We start from the raw sequence: 22417 nt of genomic DNA, 5'->3' as shown, positions 1-22417 counted from the left end.
GATCAACATTCATCCAACCAGGTGGACAGGGCTCAATAAAGCCTGTAAGCTCAAAAAGCTCAATAAATCCTGCTTACCAGAAATTGGTTCCCAGCCAAAATTCCATGAAGCTCACAATGTTGCAACTGGTGCCCAGTTTTAAAATTCGCTAAGCAGTATTTTCTGCTTAAACAGCTTTATGAGATTGGGGCCAGTTTGAAACTCTGCAAATTTTGCCATCATTTTGGAGTGTTCTCCAGCCAATGAAGTGTTCAAAAGTCTAATTTGGGGTTGAACAAACGAGAGCAAAATTTGAAAATGTGACCCCTGGATTGATGTGCAAACTAAACCAACTGAGCCATCTAAAGCCCAGTGTTCATACTGATCCTGCGAATGCGATTCAATTTGAGTTTAGTTGTGCTCAACTCTCTTGCGAATGTCGCAGCGAAAGAGGAGTTGTGACGTCAAATTCACTTCAAATTCACATTCACAGGAAGTATGAACCGGGCTTTACCCCAATGTTAGGGGTTTCCTGTCATTACTTTTGTCCGAGGTGGGAGTCAGAACCATTCAATATGTAACTGCCGTTTTTAAAATTTTGTTAAACTCAGCCTTTGACTTGAGTTTTGTTTAACTATCTTGCCTGTTACCCAAAACATGTTCACCTTTATACTTCTTTGATATGAGGCAATATAAATCAGTGTTGAAAAGGAAACTCTGCCCCCAACACCCGCCAAGCTCTGTGTTGCGGTTACTCTGTGGACATTTCTTTGTTCTGTACACTTAAGGAACATCCTATTCTTCAACACTGTAAAAAACAAGATGGTCGTTGCTAGTCCACATAGTAATATCATAAATACATCCCTATAGGAGTAACTTATTTATTGACGCAGTTTGTTTTTATTTTTTATTTATGAGTAAATGTATTTAACAAAATGCCAAATTTTTGCTGCTATTTTTGTGTCTGTCAATTCTATGTATAAACTAACTTATCAACACTTCTGGCAAAGTTTGGCGACCCATGTGAATTTGACCCACTTTTGAGTTGCAATCCATAGTTTGTAATGCACTGAGCGAAAGAGAAAATGTTCAACAGACCTACAACTTAGTAAACTTAAAATTCAAGCTCTGATGTTGCTGATCAGCAGAGTGTAGGTTTGAGTCCAAGTTGTGACACTTGTTGACCTGAGCAAGATACTTAACCATAACTGCCTTGTCCTTCGGATGGGACATAAGCCATTCACAAACTAGATTGGTAGTGCACGTTATTACCAGAACACTTATCATGAATGAGTAGGGGTTAAACCCGGTGTTTGTGGTTCACGTAGCAAGCACCCTTGTTTACAGGTTTCCTCAAGCCGTGCGAGCTGCATTGAGTGATGTGCATCACAAGTAAACTTTGTGAGACACCCTTGGTTTCGTTACCAGAAATAAATAATTAAAAACTATATCTTATGTTAGACCCAGTAACTGGGGCCCTGTATTCCTTTTTGACCGATGATGTACAAACTTTGAAAAAAGAATACAGCGCCAAAGACTACAGCGCCCCAGTTACTATTTATGTCTAGAAATTCTAAGTCAAGTGAACCCAGTTGTCATAATGTAGACTTGTAGATATGTGAATATTGTACAGAAGTCAAACTTCTCTGGAGAGAAAAAATAAAACTTGATTAATTCATTGATTTGGTGTATCTTTACCATCATCTGTTGTTGTTGTTGTTGTTGTTGTTGTTGTTGTTAAACAATTTTTATCACATTGAAAACTTTGAAATGGAAAAATTCCCTCAACTTAATAATAAAATGCTCCCCACCAACCTTCTCCAATTGAAACATCAGTTTTTACACTTTTGTTTTAACATTGACAGCCCCTTTACAACTTTTAACTATTGTGTATGTCTAAAGATTTAAAATAAATAAAACAAGTAAACAAAATGTGAACCAACTAAATAATAAACAACACATGCTACACACCAACAAAAAATAGACTTTGATCCTAGTCAGACATATAGCCCTCAACGTGACCACCAGCTCAGTTTGGTTGTATCGGATGGTGTAAACTAATGAAGGGACTAGTGTGAGTCTTTGCTTTTTGCCAGGCATATCCATACAACAGCTTGCATCACAACACAACTTGGCGCGTGGCGTTGCACAAAAGTTAGCTGTGTTGCAAGAGAAGTATGTGACACCATAGCTTCAGGAAGATATCTGTAATCTTGATGCTAAATAGTCTTGGAAAAGTTTCCGTATGGGGAAAAGTTTCCGTATGGCGCCACCACTTTTTCATTCGAAATAAAATAATATAGTAATTTACCTGATTGATATATCCCTTTTTGTAAAAATGAGTGAAAAAGTGGTGGCGCCATACGGAAAGTTATCCTCCTGTTACTTAGATTTTACTTATTTATCAAAAGAGAGGCTATAGGGGAGTACTAGTGTGGAGGGCCGTCCGTTATGAAGTATGAATTGAAAACAATGGCGGCGGAGGTAAATCAGCAGCAACAGACGACAACAAAGAGGAGACGATGCAGAGATGGAAAATGGTGTCCGTCGGCATCTCTGTCTGACAACAAAGAGTCCTTCAAACAACTCGCCATACTGTCGTGGCCAGTGGTAAGAATGCTGTCAAACCATGGAGTGGAGCTATGCACATGATGCATGAATATGAATGATGACAACAATGTCTCTCCCTCTGTTTGTCTCTGCCGACTTGAAATTTGAATGATGATACTGATAAAGTCCTATGATAGACATGATAGATGTAGAGTTCAATGCACAAAACATTAGTTCTGAATCTTATCTTGGGTTAAATTTAGGAAAAGTTTCTGTACAGGCGCCGCCACTTTTTCATTCGATGTGAAGTAATACAGTATCTTATCTGTAAAATTGAGTGAAAAAGTGGAAGCGCCATACAGGCCATGCGGAAAGCTATCCTAACATGCCTAAATTTAGAGACTCAGTAACCTGGTAACTGGGGCGCTACTCCTAGAACTATTTTGGTTTTGTCCGGCTATCGTCTCCCGTTACGGGATAGCCAGACAAAACCGAAATAGTTCTTCTAGGAGTACTGGGGCGCAGTACTCCTTTGTACGAAATGTTGTCTTTATCGGTCGAGTACAGCACCCCAGTTAAGTGAACTAAACGAGGTTCGTTCCGCTATCGTTCTCCTATTTTGTCTCTTCCTGGAGAAAGTGAATACGCAAAATTCTCTGCTAACTTGTGAAATACATTGTAAAGCTCAGAATTCACTGCTTCCACAAGTGCCGATTCTTTGCTAACGGTAAGCAGAGCCATGAAATTTGGCCCTGGTCGATGGCCAGTGTCCTTCCTGGCCACCTACCACGGCCAGTGTTCCTTTGGCCACCTGGTTTGTGACCAGTGTCTTTTCAGCCGCCTAGTCTGTGGCCATGCTGTGTTCTTCTGAAGTTCTGGCCACCTGTGCCCAATTTCATAGAGCTGCTTAGCACAAAAATTTGCTTAGCATGAAATTTCTTCCTGGGCGGCCGTCGGGAGGAGGGTTACGATTATCGCAACTAGGTTTATGCAAGCAACAGCTGAATACCAGTAACAAGCAATTTGCTACAAATGGAAATTTGGTTGGTAATTCTGTTTTTATCAAGGAAGAAATTTCATGCTAAGCAAATTTGTGTGCTTAGCAGCTCTATGAAATTGGGCCCTGGTCTAATGCCAGTGTTCCTCTGCCCACCTGGTATGTGCCCAGTGTCCTTTTGTCCACCTGGTCTGTGACCATTGTCCTTATGGTCACCTGGTCGGTGACCAGTGTCCTTATGGACACCTGGTCTGTGGCCAGCGCCCTTCTGGCCACCTGGTCTGTGGCCAGTGTCCTTCTGGCCAGCTGGTCTACAGACGGTGTTCTTCTGGCCACCTGGTATGTGGCCCTCCACTGGAGGGCAGTTACGAATGGGACTAGATCGTAAGGCTTGGCTGTCAGAATGTTCCCACAGGGATAATGCCTTTTAAAAAAGATTCAATAGTTCTTCACAAGCCAAACTACATTTGATTTTTCTCTTTCAAAACATAGGCTCTGTATTCCGTATCCGGTGTCATTATTAGCATGACGTCTATTGCCTTTACTGGTCACATTGGGAAGAATGAGATTGCTGCTTCTGCTCTCGCACAATCGGTAAGTGGCTGGATAGTGGATTCATTGTACAATCTCTAGTGCGTTCAGACACGGTACTAAAGTTGGTTTAACTCATGGTTCAACTCGATCCAGTTCAACTCAGTGTGTCTGAACAGATCTAAAGTTAGTCCGAATTGAGTTCAACCCACAAAAGATAAACCGTCCAGGGAGGGGGTTTATCTTTAGACCGCTTCGGGTTTATCTTTCAACACTGTGTGTGGACAGAATAAAAAAGACCACATCCGGTTAAACTCACAACAGGCTACCCATTGACCTCCGTAATCATTATGTAAACACACGGTGACCAATGAACAGGACAATAAACAGGATGTTAGAGTAATGGGGTCGCGTTTTCTTTGACCTCTTAAAACCAAAGATAAACCAGATCGGGTTTAACTCAGTGCTGTCTGAACGCAAAGGGGTTTTATTTTTACGATCACCTCCTGCTGCTTGTAAAAGTTAAACTGGTTCGGGTCTAACCTAGTACGCTGTCTGAACATACCCGTAGAGTCATCATAGATTGCTTTTTCATTAGAGGAAGGTTCCATTAAAGACACTTGACACCTGTGGTAATTGTCAAAGACCAGTGTTCTCAGTTGCGTATCCCAACATAAACATGCATTTAAAAAAACAAATCTGTAAAAAATTTGACTCAATTGGTCATCGAAGTTGCAAGAAAATTATAAAAGAAAAGACACCCTTTGGAACAAGCAGTGCAAGAAGATTTATCTCATTTTTCTTATTAGTATTTAGTACTCAATCGAATTGAAAGATAATTGTATTTATCGGTTTAAATTAAAAATGCAGTGCGGTGTGTTTATTCAAAAACTTAGGACTGCTAGACTTCCTTGTCCAGTCATGAGTTTACTGGCCTCATTCTAAAAATGATTGGCCCTGGGGCCTGCAGTCAAGTGTTATTTTCGAGACCTGAATGTTTAATTGTTTTATTGTTCCCTCAGGTCATTCATGTAACCTGGCGGTCAGTCATGTTTGGCTTCACATCAGCTGCGGACACGTTGTTTTCACAGGTTAGTGTGAGGGCCAGGACTTATTCATTTCAGTTAAAGGCACTGGACACGTTGGTAATTGTCAAAGACCAGCAACCTTCAGACTAACAGTCCGGCGCTGTTCTAACTGAGCCATCTAGCCCTAATGTGCTGATGGCCTCCCCATTTTGTCAATGCATTCGTTCGGGGGGTGCCAGTTTCGTAATCTGAAATGTTAAGAGTGATTGTGTGGTTAATTTATTTGCAGACTTATGGAAGTGACAACAAAAAGAGAGTGGGAATCATCTTGCAGCGTTTTTTTGTCCTGACGATGTTATTGTCGGTAGTGTGCTCGGGAGTCTTGATCAACACTGAAGGACTTCTTCTACTTGTGGGGCAAGACCCATACATCGCCAGGTAGTTTAATAATTATTGTCTTTGGTTGTTAATCAATCACTGTAGCGTGTTGTGGAAGAGTTCATCATACCCAAAGCTCTGGTGTTGTCAGCAGCAGAGTGTGGGTTTAAATCTCAGTGTTGACACTTGTGCCCTTGACCAAGGCACTTAACCATAATTGTTCTGTAAGATAAGAAGGTAGTGCATTCTGCTCTAGCAGCCAGGCTTCTAGTGGATGATACCCATGTCTACTCCCAGTTGCGGAATGTGAAGGGGGTAACCATGTTCCAGGCTCAGGAGTAGGTGGCAGTGCCCCTGGTGGCAGTTGATTCACTTACAATAACCAATGCCCTGACAGCATTACAGGGCCTAATTTCTTTGCTCTGTTTATATACCATCGAATTCTGCGCTTTCAATTACCATTCTCTGCTTACTGTGCAAGCACAAAATTTCTGCGCTAGCTGTGTGAGGGAAGAATGGCTACAAACGTGGAGCACGCATGCAGTCAAGCAACAAATTCAGATTCTTTGCATACGGTAAGGAGATTCATGCAATTGGGCCCCGGTCAGGTGGGCTTCTGTCAGGGTAAGGGTAGGGAATCTTTTTTGTCCTGGTAATTCCATTAATTTCCAACTCTGTTTATTTGTTTTTCTTACCACAGATTAGCAAGACCGTTTGGCTCCATTTTCATTCTAGCTACACCAGTAAGTTAAAAAATTGGTTCACTATAGTCTTTAAAATTTAGTGTCAGCTCTCTACCAACTGAGCTTATCTAGCCCTAATATTGGCTGCCTATTGGGAGACCGCAAAATATCTCGTTCCAAAGCTCCTGTATAAATGGTTTAGCAGGATATACCTATATTTTATTATGTGAGACCCTCTTTTTAATTCTTTTGTTGTTTTATTCTTTAGGCGGATGCGGCACTTGCTTTAATCATTAAATACCTCGAGAGTCAGAGTATAGTGCGCCCTCTAGTGGTCATAATTGTCCTGATGAGTGGAATAAATGTGCTCTTACATTTTATCCTGGTGTCTGCATTAAGTTTTGGAATGATGTAAGTCAAGTTAATATTTGGACCATTTTGATCATTCTTAGGATGAAAAAAAACCCTGTCTTTCTCTCAACTTTTAGTCGTGCATAATTTTCCTTGAAATTGGCGGTGTCTTTACTTCTATAGGGGAAAGCTCTGTTAAAAATAGGCTAAAATAACACATCCTTTTTGTCTGGCAACTCACGCCTGTTATCTCTGTGTAATTTCTTTTCCAAACAGTGGACTCATAATCCGATCATGCACAAACCAGTAGGGCTGTATCAAGTTTAATGACTAAAGTAAATAAATGTAAGTAAACACATCCACTGGTGAAAAGGAGTATATACTTAAACTGTAACTTTACTCGTATGATTTTCAATAAAGCTCAACTGGTCTCGACTTAAAAAAAGTTACCAACATTCCTTATCTTAGATGTTAAATTTGCAGCGGGATAAAGAATATTCATTTTGGTTTTTACCCATGTGTGTTAGCACTGTATACTCACTACTTTCCCGAGCGCTGAGTAAACAGTGCTAACACACATTGGTGTATATTGGTAAAAACTAAAATGAGTATTCTTTGTTATGATGATCTAGAGTTATACTTTGTGTAAAAAAAATGCATTGTTGTGATTTGTCAATGTTTGTCCTTATTGACTTCTTAATCTTCACAATATTTTGTTTCATTTATCAGAGGTGCTGTTATCGGCCAAGTAATCAGCTATTATCTTGGAGCATTCATGTCGCTGTTTTACATATACTGGAAAAAACTTCACAAGGAAACTTGGCCTGGTGAGTAAATGCATGCCTGAAGCCATCTTGCACGAGTTGGCCGAATTGTGATCTGCCTACCAAACCAACCATGCATGACATATGGGTACACCCGACTAAATAGAGTGTTCTGTTGAAACGTTCAGTTTTCAACCACTGTTTCTTTTCAGAACCAACAGAGGTGCTGTTATCGGCCAAGTAATCAGCTATTATCTTGGAGCATTCATGTCAGAACCAACACTACCCACAAGACATTTACATGCATGACATATGGGTACACCCGACTAAATAGAGCGTTCTGTTGAAACGTTCTGATGAAACGTTCAGTTTTCAACCACTGTTTCTTTTCAGAACCAACACTACCCACAAGAGATTTACACAAGGTGCTACTGCAAACTTCACCTTGTTTTATTTCCACCTTGCAAACTTTCAAACTCTACGGATTTTATCTATTTTTGGAAATGCATTAGTGGAGGTTTGGAAAGTGACCATACACCATGTACACAATGACTTCGCACATGTACTAAGAATTTAACAAAGCTTCATAAAAATTATTTGTGTTTTTGACTTCAGGCTGGTCGTGGGAATGCCTGCAGGAGTGGGGGACTGTGTTGAGATTAGGTCTTCCAGGCGTAGTCGTCGTCTGTGTAGAATGGTGGACCTGTGAGACTGGGTATTTTCTCACAGGTGAGTTTTACATTAAAAATACAAATGCCATCGGTGGTATGTCGTGGCCGAGCGGATAAGAACACCGAATTCAAGCTCTGGTTCTTCTGTTCAGCAGAGTGTGGGTTCGAATCCCAGTTGTGACACTTGTGTCCCTGAGAAAGACACTTAACTAATATTGCTTCTCTCCACCCAGGGGTAAATGGGTACCTGTGAGGGCAGAGATGGTTCTTGTGATTGATTTAGCCGAGTAGCACATATTAATGTTGCACAGGCTGCATACTCCCCACCAGGGAGCTGAGATGGTTTAAGGAGTGATTTAAGGCCCTGTGACCAGGAGTAATAATGTGAAGCACTTTGGGATGCTCTCCGGGTGTGGAAAGCGCTATATAAAAACGGGTTGTTATTATTAATTTTGGTTTTTTACCCATACACCGATGTGTTAGCACTGTATACTCGGTACTTTCCCGAGTCCTGTGAAAAAATATCACAGGCATGTTACTCGGGTGGGATTCGAACCCACAACCCTTGCAGGTCTAGAGTAGTGTCTTACCAACTAGACTACTGAGGTTGTCCGGCAGCTAGAGGCAGTTCGAATCCTATGTTTTGGCAGCGGGTACCGCAACGATATAATAGATGTTAAATTTGCATCGGGGATAAAGAATATTAATTTTGGTTTTTTACCCATACACCGATGTGTGTTAGCACTGTATACTATAATAGATGTTAAATTTGCATCAGGGATAAAGAATATTAATTATTATTATTATTAGTAGTAAGAAACTTATTTTTCTGTTGTGTATCCCTTCGGGGGTGATCACTTTGAGTTGCTTGTATCTTGTTTTTATTTGTTCTAATCATATCATTTTTTTGCTGTGTGTATTTGTTTGTACTTTTTATGTCTCGGAAGAATTAAGCCATGTTAAGCTATTTCTCATTCAATGTAAAAAAAAAAGACTTGGTTTTGGATGTCCACTAGTATATGTCATTTGATTTCCCTTAATGTTACATGCAGGTTTGCTTGGCAAGACTGAGGTTGGTGCTCATGCGATCTTGTTCAGCTTAGCTGGTGTCTGTTGGTCTGTAAGTACTATTTAAATAAAATGATGAATATTTATGAGAGCAATGGTGATCTATAATTTGATTGGAGGATAAGACAAGAAGAACAAACAATATTTAAATTTATCATCTGCAGGCATGTTGCTTAATTATTGAAAGGGCGTGGGCAAAAGGCCTTTTCTAAAGCGCACCTCCAACGAGGAAACTTCTATTGGAGCGGTTCAGGGGGACATCAAGGCCATGACATGGGGCAACTGAGGCAATTGCCTGTTGCCAGCGTGAAGCATCATGTCTGAATTTGGTATCCACTTTTGAATGTTTAGAGCTAAGGACATTTTGTATTGTGTGGTTTTTGTGCATTAGTACAACAAAAGATTGGGAAAAAATGCCTGATAAATAGTACTTTAATTCTTAGAACAGACTGGTGCCTTAATTATTTTTCACAGTGCTCCACTGTCAAAAGACGGGGTATTCTCCATCAATGATTCTTGTTGCTGAACTGTAACCGAGTTTAGACTAAGTTGTCTTCACTTTTCTTGTAATCAAATATGCTTGTTTACAATTACATTGTATGTCTCTCGTTTATTGTTAGCTTGTATTTATAACAACTATTTGTTGATTTGGGTGTAGGTTTCTACTGGCTTGGGTGTAGGTACCTGTATCCTCATAGGGAATAATTTAGGAGGCAACAAACCTGACAGGGCCAAGCTATTTTCTTCTTGCGGCCTCATGCTTGGGAGTAAGTAACCACTCAAAAATATTATAACAATAAGAATAGCGCTTGCTTCGAGCATCTCAATGCGCTTTTCATGATAAGCAACAATCAACACTGAAGACTAACAATTACCTGCAATTCTTATCAAGTAATTGTATAGTATACTAATAATTAATATCATTGTGTTATGAAACAAAAGATGCCTTATGAGTGAATTTAATCACTATAGCTTGCAAGCAGGGAAATTCTGGAGTTCTTAACATTTGTGACCAACCCTAGTACACAAGACCTACAGCTTAATGTCCCAGCCAAAGGATAGGGCAATCCTTCTGATGGAACTAAAGTGACAATTAATGCCAATAGAAGAGATTCACGCTTTGTTTCTGGCTGTGGCTGCTGAAGTGACAAATGTTTGCTTTTTTTAATACTTTTTTTTGTCTAACCTATACAGCAACTGCTTCAGTGGTCTTTATCATTCTATATTTGTCTCTTCAAAATGTTCTTGGATATATCTTCACAAGCGATAGGTAAGATGCTCCAAATTGTCTTTTTATTTATTTTGTTTGTTGAAATTCTTTCATGAAAAGTTTCTCATGGTGTTACTGCAAATCTAAGATTGCATCTCCCCCATGCAAAGTTTCCAATCCTACTCATTTACATGGTGTTGCCACAAACCTTACTACCGGTAGTTTGTATCTCCACCATGCAAAGTTTCAAATCCTACTCATGTACATGGTGTTACCACAAAATTTACTAGATTGTATCTCCACCATGCAAAGTTTCAAATCCTACTCATGTACATGGTGTTACTGCAAACCTTACTAGATTGTATCTCCACCATGCAAAGTTTCAAATCCTACTCATGTACATGGTGTTACTGCAAACCTTAATAGATTGTATCTCCACCATGCGAAGTTTCAAATCCTACTCATGTACATGGTGTTACTGCAAACCTTAATAGATTGTATCTCCACCATGCGAAGTTTCAAATCCTACTCATGTACATGGTGTTACTGCAAACCTTACTAGATTGTATCTCCACCATGCAAAGTTTCAAATCCTACTCATGTACATGGTGTTACTGCAAACCTTAATAGATTGTATCTCCACCATGCAAAGTTTCAAATCTTACTCATGTACATGGTGTTACTGCAAACCTTACTAGATTGTATCTCCACCATGCGAAGTTTCAAATCCTACTCATGTACTTGGTGTTACTGCAAAGCTTTCTAGATTGTATCTCTATCAGGCAAAGTTTCAAATCCTACTTGTATCTCTATTCTTATCATTTGTGGCTTTATTTCTTGAACAGTGACGTTATTCAGCTAGCTTCAAGTGTTGTTCCCATTTTTGCTGTCTTCAATTTTTTTGACAGTCTGAATGTAAGTTTCCATTTTGCAGTTAGATATTTCACAATTAAGAACTTACCGCCTATAACTCTGAGATGTTTTTGTGCTCACCCGCTTGATGAATTTTTCGCAAATACAATGGTAGCAGCATAACGATCTCTCATAACTCCCCCCCCCCCAAAAAAAATGGACTCATGTCTGGAATTAAGAATTACACAATAACACCCCCAAAAACTTAAAAGGGAGATTTGGAGCAAGATATTTCAGTACCTATTGTCCATTTTTGTTGTTGGTCAGTGAAGCATAAAACAGTAAGTGCTTGCACTGGAAAGTTCATGCATTTTTATGTTTTTCCGTTGGAATCGCGGGCATCCGGGGGCATTTTCAAAGCTTGTCTTTCCGGAAAAATGTATATTGTATACCGTCTTCTAGCAGACATTGCCAATCAAAGTTTCATTAATCTTGGACAAGCTCTATATTTTTTGTTTTGTAATTTTTTTTAGGCTGTGTTCCATGGCGTTCTACGTGGTTGTGGCTACCAAAAAGTTAGTGCTATAGCAGCCTTCACTTGCCTCACTCTTATAGCTATTCCTTTGGCTTGTACTTTGACGTTTGCCTTTGATTATGGATTCAAAGGTAAGTTTTTTCATTATTGTAGGAAACTTTGTGCTGTTGTATTTCTTCCCTCCAATATCAGTTGAGGTTTACGCAATTTTCCCTTTCCTGAAAGAAACGAATAAATCAATAATGTTTTTCAGCTCGTAGTTTTAGCAAGAAATAGCATGTGGGATGCAATTTTTGTTTAGGTTTCCACACTTCTCTCCCAAGGGAATAACGGCCAGCCCTTTCACACTTGGATCACTTTTTTTTATTGAAACAAAACATCACACTAGATAATTTGGATGTAAAGGCATAGGTCGCTTGTGTTGTGTAATGCACATAAAAAAACTAAGTGCACTTATCATAAAGAGAAGGGGTTCCTGGTCTGACTGGCAGCATATTGCGACACAGCACCTTGGAAACCATTAAATGGTGCTATAATAGAATAGGTCTCATACTTCCAAATAAAAGCTTCACATACCTTGCAGGAAATACTGAGAGCTTTGATATGCTCCTAGGTGTGTAATAAAGCGGTAAACTTGATAAAATAACAAGTTATGATTATTGTTATCATGATTATTAATAATTAAAATTGTGACTCTTCAGGTATCTGGTTAGGTTTGATGACTGGACCTGTTGTAGAGGCGCCGTTTCTCCTGCTTTTCATCTCATTTATTAAGTGGGACAAAGAAGCTGTTAAGGTAAGATGTTATAACATTCTTCCAAGACACTGGCAGCCGGGATATAATAAGTAACATGAGCGCTTGCATCAAGTATACAACTTTGCATATATGCAAAACAATTGCCAATGGCCTGCGACCTTAGCAGAGTCTTTCTCAAAGGTTACATGACAATGGCAACATCACACTTTTGAACAGGCATATGAATGTAAAAGAAGCAGTCAAGTTGAAATACATGAATATTGGGTGCATTCATTTAGCTTCCCTGGGTCGACCCAGGTCTGCCCCGGTACGTTCGAATAGCTGTGACGGGTTTCACCCGGGTCAGCCCCCAGTGCCCTGCCCGTGGAGTAGGTCACTACGAGAGGGCGAGTGTGATCGTTCAATTAGCTCTTGTCAGGGGCTCACCCGAGTGAGCACTGCAGGGGTCGACCCAGGGAAGCTTATCAAACGCACCCATAGAGAGAGAGAGAGAGATTGAGGGGGCAGAAATAATTTTAAAAAGTGTTAACGCCGAATAGTGAGACAAAAGGGAGGTTGGAGGGTTTGACCGCAAGAAGTTGGAAACAAGGGCAAAATCAAAGGTGACATAATAACAACATTTCTGTATTAAATCTTTGAATCTTTACAGGCACAGAAAAGAGCTGCTGTTTTGGGAGATTCTGATGAAAAAAAGGCACTTCGTGGTGATGAAGAAACTCCAGTAGAGCTGGCTCCAGTCAATGATAGTGGGACAGTTGACAACACAATGCAACAAGTAGACAAATCTACTGATATGAGAAGTGTTGATAGTGCAGTAGATTTCAAGCCAGTGACTAACAATGAAGATGTTAAGACTGAGGAGCGTTGTCTGGAGAGTTCAATCGCTGCTGATGATGAAGAAAAGGAGTCAGAGCCCCTACAATCTGATGAAAGTAATTGTGTTGGTGAAGTGGCAGATGGAGAGGCTGGCTCCAGCCTCGGTGATGTCAATGCTTTACAAGACAGCAGTACGGCTGGATGTGAAGAGGCAGGCGCCAGAAATGAAGACACACAAGATGAGAAGGGTGATGTCATTGAAATCCTTACCTTGGATAAGTTGTCTTTGAATCAGCTGATTTTACGTCGTGGTCTAGCTCTCTTTCTCTGTGTGTCTTTCTTCATTACATGTACCTTGATTTCTGTGTACATTGTGCCTACATTGAGACCAGCCATCAGTCCAAACTTTGCAAATACCACTGCAAACTATACCTCTTATGAGTTATTGACAGAGAGTTATCAATAAAACAATCTAATACGTGCTATGTACGGATACTTGACTTTCAACAGAAAAGTAGTCTTGAAGTCAAGAGGGTAATTGTTAAGCGCAGTGTAGTTACAGCGCAGTGTAGCTACGGGGATGGTACACTCATCCTTGATCCCATGTGTGTGTGAGTCAGTGGCAATTAGAGCTGCCCTGCGCTACCTACAACCGTTGCATGTGTATAATTGCACTGTGACTGTTGCATGAACGGCAGACAAATAGGCAGGGCCTATTGACTTGTCATCAAGTCTATCAGAAAAGGTGCTAATTCAAAGTACATTCCCTCTTTAAAGACAGTGGACACTATTGGTAATTGTCAAAGACAAGTCTTCTCACTTATCTCAACATATATGCATAAAATAACACTCCTGTGAAAATTTGAGCTCAATTGGTCATCGAAGTTGCGAGATAATAATGAAAGAACACCCTTGTCACACGAAGTTGTGTGCTTTCAGATGCTTGATTTCGAGACCTCAAATTCTAAACTTGAGGTCTCGAAATCAAATTCGTGGAAAATTACTTCTTTCTCAAAAACTACGTCAAACTGTTTTATACTATCCTCTCCCCATTACTTGTTACCAAGTAAGGTTTTATGCTAATAATTATTTTGAGTAGTTACCAATAGTGTCCACTGCCTTTAAAGGGTCAGTATATGTTTGTTTTTTGGAACCCTTCAAATGTTCCAATCCTATATAAATGTAGAGATATACAATAAAAATAACCCATGAAAACTTCAATCATTTCAAAAGGTTATCGCATTTTTGAGTTATCGCCAAAAATCAAGAGTAAATAATATTCACTTAGGAAGAATAATCCCTAATTAGAATACACATAACCTTAGAACACACAAAACCTTATCAAGTTTTTCGAGATAAAAAGTGGTATATTTTTCCTAACTGCATTACTTTGAAATGAAATGTTTTTGATAAATGATTATACTACCCAAAACTGCTATACTTCTTACTGCGCAAGTTTTTGTTGGAATTAATTTTCAGAGTCGCTTCCAAAGGGCACAGACCATTCAAAAACTTTAACTTACTTATAAGCTTTAATGTAAATGCAAATGATGACATTGTTCTATAATATTTACATATGCTGCGGTTTTTAATTATAATATTTACTTAAATATGTACTTACTCCTGCACCTCTTTAAAAATGTGTATATATTTTAAAGATAATACATACTTGTTTTTATGTATGTATTAATAACAGATTTCTGAAAAGAACTGCCCTACTTATTAAGTACAATACCTAAAAATGATAGAGTTATTTGATGGTTTTATACAATGGACTTAAGTCACTTAATATGCAATAAACAGTTTGGTAAACTTTGATAAATTTTTCCAGCCTCATACAAGTTTTACCAGTTTTATAGTTTATTTGGATCTGCCTAGAGTCGTCCTAGTCTATTTTGTGTCTGTATTAACTTGCTGTAAAACAATCAAACCTACTTGCCATACGTGTGGTTTTTATGGTGTATTTTAGAGTGGCGGGGTGTCAACTTTGGTTTAATATTACAAGGTAATGCGTTGCATTTTTTTTGAAATGGCAGTTTTTAATTTTTCGTTCACAATTTTTTACTATCTATATATAATTGCATGTCATGAATGACGTTGGTAATAACGTTGTATTGTAATATGTATATTTATGAACATTAAACACACACTAGATATTTATCAGTGGTTTGTTGTCTTTTTATTATAAAACAAGTGTTGTTTTGGGGTTTTTTTGTTGTGCGGACTTATTTATTTATTTATTCATTTATTCATTTTTGGGGTTGGAGTTGGGGGGGGGGGGGGGGGGCGGGATGTTTCGTCTTGCAAACAATGTGCAGAAAACTGTTTACCGTATTTTTTTTAACTCACAAAGTATTACACCTGAATGTCCAACTTCCCAAAATCAATGACTTCTAAATGAAACTCAATGTAGAATTTGAATAAAGATTCTTAACATTTAAACTGAGAAGATGACCGAGTTGCTTAACGCACCTCCACGTGGTAGAGCTTTGAATGGTCTTGAGTGGTCATGTGATTTAGCTTTATGGAAATTAATAACATAAACATTATGAAGGAAAGGCTGTGTACAAAATCAGTTGAAGCCACAAACTTGGCACTTTTAGCTTAACAGAATCATTGTTTTAAAGAAAAAAAATAACCACTGTGAAGATGCTAGGGATTTAATGTCCCTATAGGTCAAATGAGCCACGCCCCTTTTTCTAAGTTTCCGTCGGCTGGACTAGAATCAGGACACAAATTGTTTAAAAGTACCTCAATGATCGGTCTTAATTTTATTTATGTGACCCTCGTGTGAGAGTTTATTGCGCATGATAGTCATATATCAAATTAAGTTTGTTTAGAAATGACTTTATTACCGGGCAAAATTAATGAGTCACCTGCTGAAAGTGGTATCACATGACTGTATCTTACTAACCTCGTTTTCAATTGGACGATGGTAATTCTAACTCGACCCCGTTACCTCATTAGTGTTAGAGTGAAAAACAAATCGCTGTTGTGTCGATGGGGGATGTGTTTATGCTCAACACTGAGAACGTGTGTGCTTCGTTTTAGTACGATCCCTTGACGTCTCAATATATATCTACTTCTATAAAGGTAAAGGGTGTCTGTCTTTTCCTAAATTTATCTACTTTTCTTGCACATTTACTACAATTTTTGTGTTGGGGCTGTAATTCCTGCGATAATTTGTCTTCATTATTTGCTGTTTGTAGGGTCTCTGGACGCGAGTTTTCCGTCAAAATGGCACAAAATGATGCCGAGGTGCAGAAGCAGGTAAATATTGTCTTAGTTAGTCTTTAAATTACATGTTTATTAAATTGTATGGCCCTAGCTTTTTTGGGGACATGGAAAATAAAAATGTTCTGACGTATCCAATCCACTGCTTCTTTTCTCTTTCTTCTTTCGAAAAATTGCCGTATTCTGCCATCATTTTTTCATTCGTTTTAAAAATAAATTTGGGCTTTCTTGCGTTAGTATCCAATTTACTCAAATGAGATATTCCTTTTGTTAAAACCGAGTGGAAACGTGTTGGCAGAAATCCACGGTACCGAAATCTTTGCAAATAAAATGGGGAAAATGTTACAATGACCCCCAATGTTTATTGTAAGCAACTTTTCAGTGGCTTTGTGTGTCTTTTAAACCAATTTTTTAAATTTTTCTATTTCTATTTTTAATAGTAAATACAAATTACAATTAGGCTGCATCATGATAATGTATCTAGTGTAGTATAAATTTTGATAGTAAGTTGCAATAATAGTAACCCTCCATCCTCCCGATGGTCACAGACCAGCCATCGGTCGGGAGGATGGAGGGTTACGTTAATTGGCTGTGGTACATAGATTGATCCATTTGTAGGTAGATTTATTACATTTGTGCAATAATTTTGCCGTGTGTGTACAGATCCAGCATATGATGGCCTTCATTGACCAGGAGGCCCGAGAGAAAGCTGATGAAATTGATGCAAAGGTAATTCAAAATATAATAATGTTTGTTTTTAAAGTGGGCGGGGTGTTTAAACATTTTTTGTGTGTTTGTCATCAATTCAAATCGTTTCAATTTTTGTGCTGAACTCAAAACTCATCTAATCCTTTAAACCTGATATTACACAGAGGAGACAAAGGTGATGATCTCTGTTTCCCCCTTGTTTTGGCCTTGGTGGCCCCGACAAAAGTTTCTCATATATACTTATCTTAAAGTCACCTGGAATTGGTGTTTTTTCAAAATAAAGCTTTTGTCACTAATATATGTGTTTTGATGAGTGGAATGTGAATAAACAGTTAACTAAGGTTTTAAAAAAATCAGTTCTTATGTTATATACAAATTTAAGAGTAGACCCCGACCCGAGAGGGCGCTGTTCGTGACGTCAATCCAGGCAGACTTTGCCTGTAATGCGTAGAGTAAACTCAATTGCAAAGTACATGTACGGACCAAGTCGTGAGTTTGTACGTTTAAAAAACAAAATTGTGTTTTTTTTCCGGCAATGTCGACCAGGTGTATTGCTGCTGAATGCAGAAAAACACTTTTTGAAGTGTACCAACTCACGACTTGGACGTACATGTACTTTGCACATGTGTTTACTATACGCATTGCAGGCAAAAGGGGTAGGCGGAGTCAGCCCCCAAACAACTTTATATATTTTTTAAATATATAAATCCTGACAAACAATTACTAAAAAGAATGTTTTATTGTTTGTAAGCATATATATTCTTATGTTTGAAAGAAAAAAAATTCTTTTTCCAGGTGACTTTAAGATTTTGCAAAAATTATAATGGCCCTGCTTTCTCAAATGTGACATTCAATGGCTGTCTTTTCAGATAATTCTTTCTTAGAAAGCCTTGTCTGAGATATCACTTTGCTTTGTTATTGAATTCATTTCAAATTGTTTGTTTTCTTTATACATTTAACTATGTGTTCCTTAATTTATTTTCATTAGTATTAACTGTATTATTCAATATTTATTTTCTCTGTGCATACATGTATGTTGGTATTTGTGTGATTTTTTGGTGTTTATATGCTTCCTATTCGTTTGGTCTATTCACTGAACAGATCATCTACTGCTATGGTGTCTAATTTTTGCCTTTGATTTCTTTGTAATATACTTGTCACAGGCTGGTCCATGTAAAGTATTGTTTTCTCTCTATTTATTAGTGATTCGCTTCCATTCTTAATTATTTCACAAATAACTGTGACTAGGGCAGGATTAAACCACTGTAGTCCTCAATTTAATGTTGTACCAAAAATGTACTTCTGTCACTATAAACAACATTGCATGCCTCAGCCTATTTTATTTGCACATAACCTTTGACATATTTGCAAATAGACAGGCTGTTTTGTAAACAACAATCAGACTCCGATTCCTGCTAGGAGTTTTAGGCTTGTCTAGGTTTACATTTATTTTCCTTATTTTAAGTTTGTTTTAGTAATTAATTAATTAATTAATTATTGTTTATTATACATGTATTTGTAAATATAATGTATACTTCGTAACTATGTACTTTAATGTTACCTTTTATGTGGTTTCCTCTTATATTATACAGTCCCTAGGAGCATTTTAAGCTAGATTTGGCACTAGATAAATGATTATTATTAATGATATTAGCATTACTGTTTTTAGAAGTTAATATCATGACTATTTCGATATTTCAGGCAGAAGAAGAATTCCAGATTGAGAAAGGGAGGCTGGTTCAGCAGCAGCGACTTAAAATTATGGAATACTACGAGCGAAAGGAAAAGAATTTAGAACTGCAGAAAAAAATGTAAGTGAAACCAATAGGTGGTGCAACACTTTAAACTTATGCTTAAGTCACACATTTTCCTGGACTAGATTGTTAACAGCATCATGCCATGGCCAGTTTTATAGAGTTCTTGCTTAGCTGAAATAAGCAGGATACCAATTACTAATGGTACATGTGACATGGTGTTGCGGCCGATAATCTTATTCTGTAAGCATATTTTTGTTGTGACAATCTTTTTCTTTATTTTTTCTATCATAGCCAACAATCCAACATGTTAAATCAAGCGCGTCTTAAAGTACTGAAGTGTCGAGAGGATCACATCCTTGCCTTGCTGGAGGAGGCAAGAATACGTCTTGGAGAGGTGATCCAAGATCGTAGCAAATATGCCAAGATCTTGTTTGGGCTGTTGAGCCAAGGGTTATACCAACTCATGGAGAAGAAAATTACTGTACGCTGCAAAGAGAATGACCAACAACTAGTTAAGGTACTTTTGATGTGGATGAGAAATTGCAGACTTATATGGATTTAGAGTTTTTCGTGTCTGCCTATTTGATATACATGTGTTTAAGGTTCTTGTGTTTCTGATCAGCAGAGTGTGGGTTTGAGCCCCGGTCGTGACACTGGGGTCCTTAAGTAAGACACTTGAAACCATTATTGCTGTGTCCTTTGGATGGCACATAAAGCCATTGGTCCGGTGTGTTGTGTAATGCAAGTATAAGAACCCAGTGCTCTTGTCAAAAAGAGAAGGGTTTCTCCTTGGTGTTTGGGTCTGATCAACAGCATATTGTGCCACATTGCTTTGTAAACCATCCATTATACGGTGCTATAAAGTAAAAGGTATCATACTTTAAAACCTAGCTCCACAAAACCCAGTATTATTATTATTATCATTAATTCTTAATCTTACTTCCTTTCTATGTGTTCGCAGGAACAAGTACAAGCAGCCGTGGCCGATTACAAAAAAGCAACAAAGAAAGAATGCGAGGTCACCCTAGATAAAGATAACTTCTTGGGAGAAGACATGTGAGTCACAGAATCATTAGAGCCATATATCATGAGGCAATTCACAGGCAGCAAGGTCCTAGCTTTCACATAATTTTGAACAATGTCTCTTGTGCTACCAAAGTGTTCCTTCCGAATGTAGTGAAATTGATTGCCTCCTACAACCCTAGTCGTAACGTGTTGTTTGTTTCTTCCCTAGTACTGGCGGTATAGAGATGTATGCCTTCAATAGGAAAATCAAAGTCACCAATACACTGGAGAGTCGCTTAGATTTAATGAGTCGTCAGGTATGTAAACCCAATTCTATGCTTAGATATTTAGAACTACGCTCAACATAAAAGGTACAAAGTTTTCATAATCAGGGAGCTTACAAAAAAAAAATCAGAACATGGATAGATTGGTTTATTTTCAGGGACCTGTTTGCAGAATCATTGAGAGTTGACAGCTCTGGGCGGGGACGCTTAACATGTATGGGTTTTTTGCTTGGTCTAAAATTATTCTTTAACTTTTTGTTTCATTAGATGCTTCCAGAGATCAGGAGAATAATGTTTGGCGTCAACCCGAACAGAAAGTTCGAAGACTAAAAAGAAGGCAAGCAACTCTACACAAAAAAGGTTCTTAGCCACATAAACGTCTTCTAGTGTGTATATATTTCACCAACACGTATAAATAGAAGACCTCATTCCATATGAAGAAGAATATATTTAATATTGTAAATGTAGGAGTCGTCTGTGTTTGTTGGAAGTATTACAAAAAAGTATAACAGGATCAAATCTTTAAACTTCATTTTTATTTTCAATTTTCATCTTTGACTTTTCACTATTTTAATTTTTCACTTTCTCTTTTCCATTTTGTCTCGAATCAAGCACTCTAGTAAGGAAAATTGTTCATGTGTTTCACAAGTGTTTTCACATATGTTTTCACTTCACATGTGTTTTCACTTGCAGTTTCACATGATGAATGGAGATGTTTATTTAAGGTGAATTAAGAGATCCTTTTTGTTTGCTTCAGTACTATTTACTCAACATATTTCTTCTTTGGATTTTTGTTTTGTTGGCTACATGTTAAGGTGCTGTATTAACATTTTCTCTGCCTGTACTCTTCAGATAGAGAAGTAGACAAAATGATAAGTGGGGGGGGGGGGGGGGGTAAATTTGGTGGTTGAAACACACTTTAAGATGGATGTTATAAAATTACAGTAATTTTAAATTATAAACTTAAATATAAAAGAGCAATATTATATGTATAAAAAAACTCAAACTCAACTGTTTGAGTACCTCTTCAATTCCATTGAGACTGAGTGTTGTCTCATTTGATAGTTCCTCATTGACAGCATTTCAACTGGGAGACTGCCAACATTAGAGCTACATAGTTCAGTTGGTAGAGCACCGGTGCATTAATCCAGAGGTCACACTCGGGTTCAACGCCTGCCATAATCGATTTTTCTTTGTTCAACCCCAAATTATTTTAAAGCTTACCAGGCCATTTTCCATTGTGGTTTATGACTAAATATTTAAACTTAACACTTGGATGGAATTTGTGAATAGTTGATCAAGCCTGTGGAATAGTGTCATGCTCCAGTTAAATATTTTCCTTGGTTGTGTTAACAAGGTGTCGGCCATTAATAATAAATGTTTTTCAATAATTTAGAAACCCTTGATGTGAATAACTGACTGTCTTGAAGTTGAGTGTTCTATAGGGCCATGCTTTACATGTAGACACATGTTTTCTATCCCTGTTTGCAACTAGCCAACCGTCAATTCCATGTGTTCTCATTAATTGCATTACTCGTGTCACATATTAAGAATTTTTGGCTGCTCGTAGTTCGCAAACCACTGACAGTGATAAGATGTAGCAATATGTACATGTTGATGCAACTGCAAGGGATTTACTCTGCAAATTCAACACTCTGTTTGAATATTTGTCTAACTTTGTTACAAACAGTGGCCATCTGTTTTTGTTTTGCATTTATGGCTTCCCATAGGTTTCAAACCTTGTTTAGCAAAACCTTGGGCTGTGACGTTGCTATAGAAAGGACTATACAGTGCCCTCTATTGGCCATTTTATTTTATCATCACCACAATAAGTCTTGGTTGTGCTATTTGGGGAGTTAGTGTCCCCCTGTTACTGTACTTGAATTGTAGTGAAATTCAAACGAAGTCTCATAACAAAAGGGACAATATGTCCATGGTTGCTATCACAAAGGAAACTATTGTAGAGTTGAACAAAGGAAGGTCCATTATTGGAGGCCATTACATACTTATGGGTGTGTAGTGTGCTTTTAGGCAATGCATTTTTGTTTACACACTCACCATATTTAAACATTTGATTTGACTCCAAGAATGACAACCTTTGAGAATTCAATAGCTTTGTGTGATGTCTCTGCAAAGTGTCAATAGACGTGCATTCAGCGTTTGCAAAGAAATAAAAATTGTAAATGTAACCCAAATAATACATTTGATATAGGATGAGTTTTATTTGTTGTTGGTTGTTTATGTGAAGATTCATCATGG

General features: G+C 38.1%; 2 protein-coding genes across 3 annotated transcripts; both read left to right on the top strand.

Annotated features, from left to right (window-relative positions):
• The first annotated feature begins 2092 nt into the window (after positions 1-2092).
• LOC139939337 (multidrug and toxin extrusion protein 1-like) lies at positions 2093-15330 on the top strand. Of its 2 annotated transcripts, none has more exons than XM_071935126.1 (16): positions 2093-2154; positions 2391-2589; positions 4019-4120; positions 5080-5148; positions 5375-5523; positions 6164-6206; positions 6415-6557; positions 7227-7324; positions 7877-7990; positions 8985-9052; positions 9659-9767; positions 10195-10270; positions 11056-11125; positions 11596-11728; positions 12299-12393; positions 13004-15330. In XM_071935126.1, exons 2-16 carry the CDS (start codon positions 2431-2433, stop codon positions 13634-13636), a joined length of 2061 nt encoding a protein of 686 aa, XP_071791227.1. In that variant the 5' UTR covers positions 2093-2154; positions 2391-2430; the 3' UTR covers positions 13637-15330. The 2 variants fall into 2 exon arrangements, with proteins under 2 accessions (XP_071791227.1, XP_071791228.1); XM_071935127.1 differs by having other exon boundaries at positions 2140-2186.
• A 973-nt stretch (positions 15331-16303) lies between these two features.
• On the top strand, positions 16304-22358 carry LOC139939940 (V-type proton ATPase subunit E-like). The gene is made up of 7 exons (XM_071936108.1): positions 16304-16440; positions 17068-17133; positions 18814-18923; positions 19161-19386; positions 19831-19925; positions 20104-20191; positions 20426-22358. Exons 1-7 carry the CDS (start codon positions 16408-16410, stop codon positions 20486-20488), a joined length of 681 nt encoding a protein of 226 aa, XP_071792209.1. The 5' UTR covers positions 16304-16407; the 3' UTR covers positions 20489-22358.
• Positions 22359-22417: the final 59 nt, after the last annotated feature.

This window comes from Asterias amurensis, chromosome 7 (assembly GCF_032118995.1).
Source record: "Asterias amurensis chromosome 7, ASM3211899v1".
Lineage (NCBI taxonomy): Eukaryota > Metazoa > Echinodermata > Asteroidea > Forcipulatida > Asteriidae > Asterias > Asterias amurensis.
Note: the sequence above shows the minus strand (reverse complement) of the source record. Positions and strands in the feature narration are given on the sequence as shown.

Bases quoted from the DNA above. Each gene is read 5' to 3' on its own strand.
- LOC139939337 (XM_071935126.1), top strand. From the start codon at position 2,431: ATGAAGTATGAATTGAAAACAATGGCGGCGGAGGTAAATCAGCAGCAA. The intron at 6,558-7,226 runs GTAAGTCAAGTT...TTCATTTATCAG, and splicing joins GCATTAAGTTTTGGAATGAT to AGGTGCTGTTATCGGCCAAG. The intron at 9,053-9,658 runs GTAAGTACTATT...ATTTGGGTGTAG, and splicing joins TAGCTGGTGTCTGTTGGTCT to GTTTCTACTGGCTTGGGTGT.
- LOC139939940 (XM_071936108.1), top strand. From the start codon at position 16,408: ATGGCACAAAATGATGCCGAGGTGCAGAAGCAG. The intron at 17,134-18,813 runs GTAATTCAAAAT...TCGATATTTCAG, and splicing joins CTGATGAAATTGATGCAAAG to GCAGAAGAAGAATTCCAGAT. The intron at 19,926-20,103 runs GTGAGTCACAGA...TTTCTTCCCTAG, and splicing joins AACTTCTTGGGAGAAGACAT to TACTGGCGGTATAGAGATGT.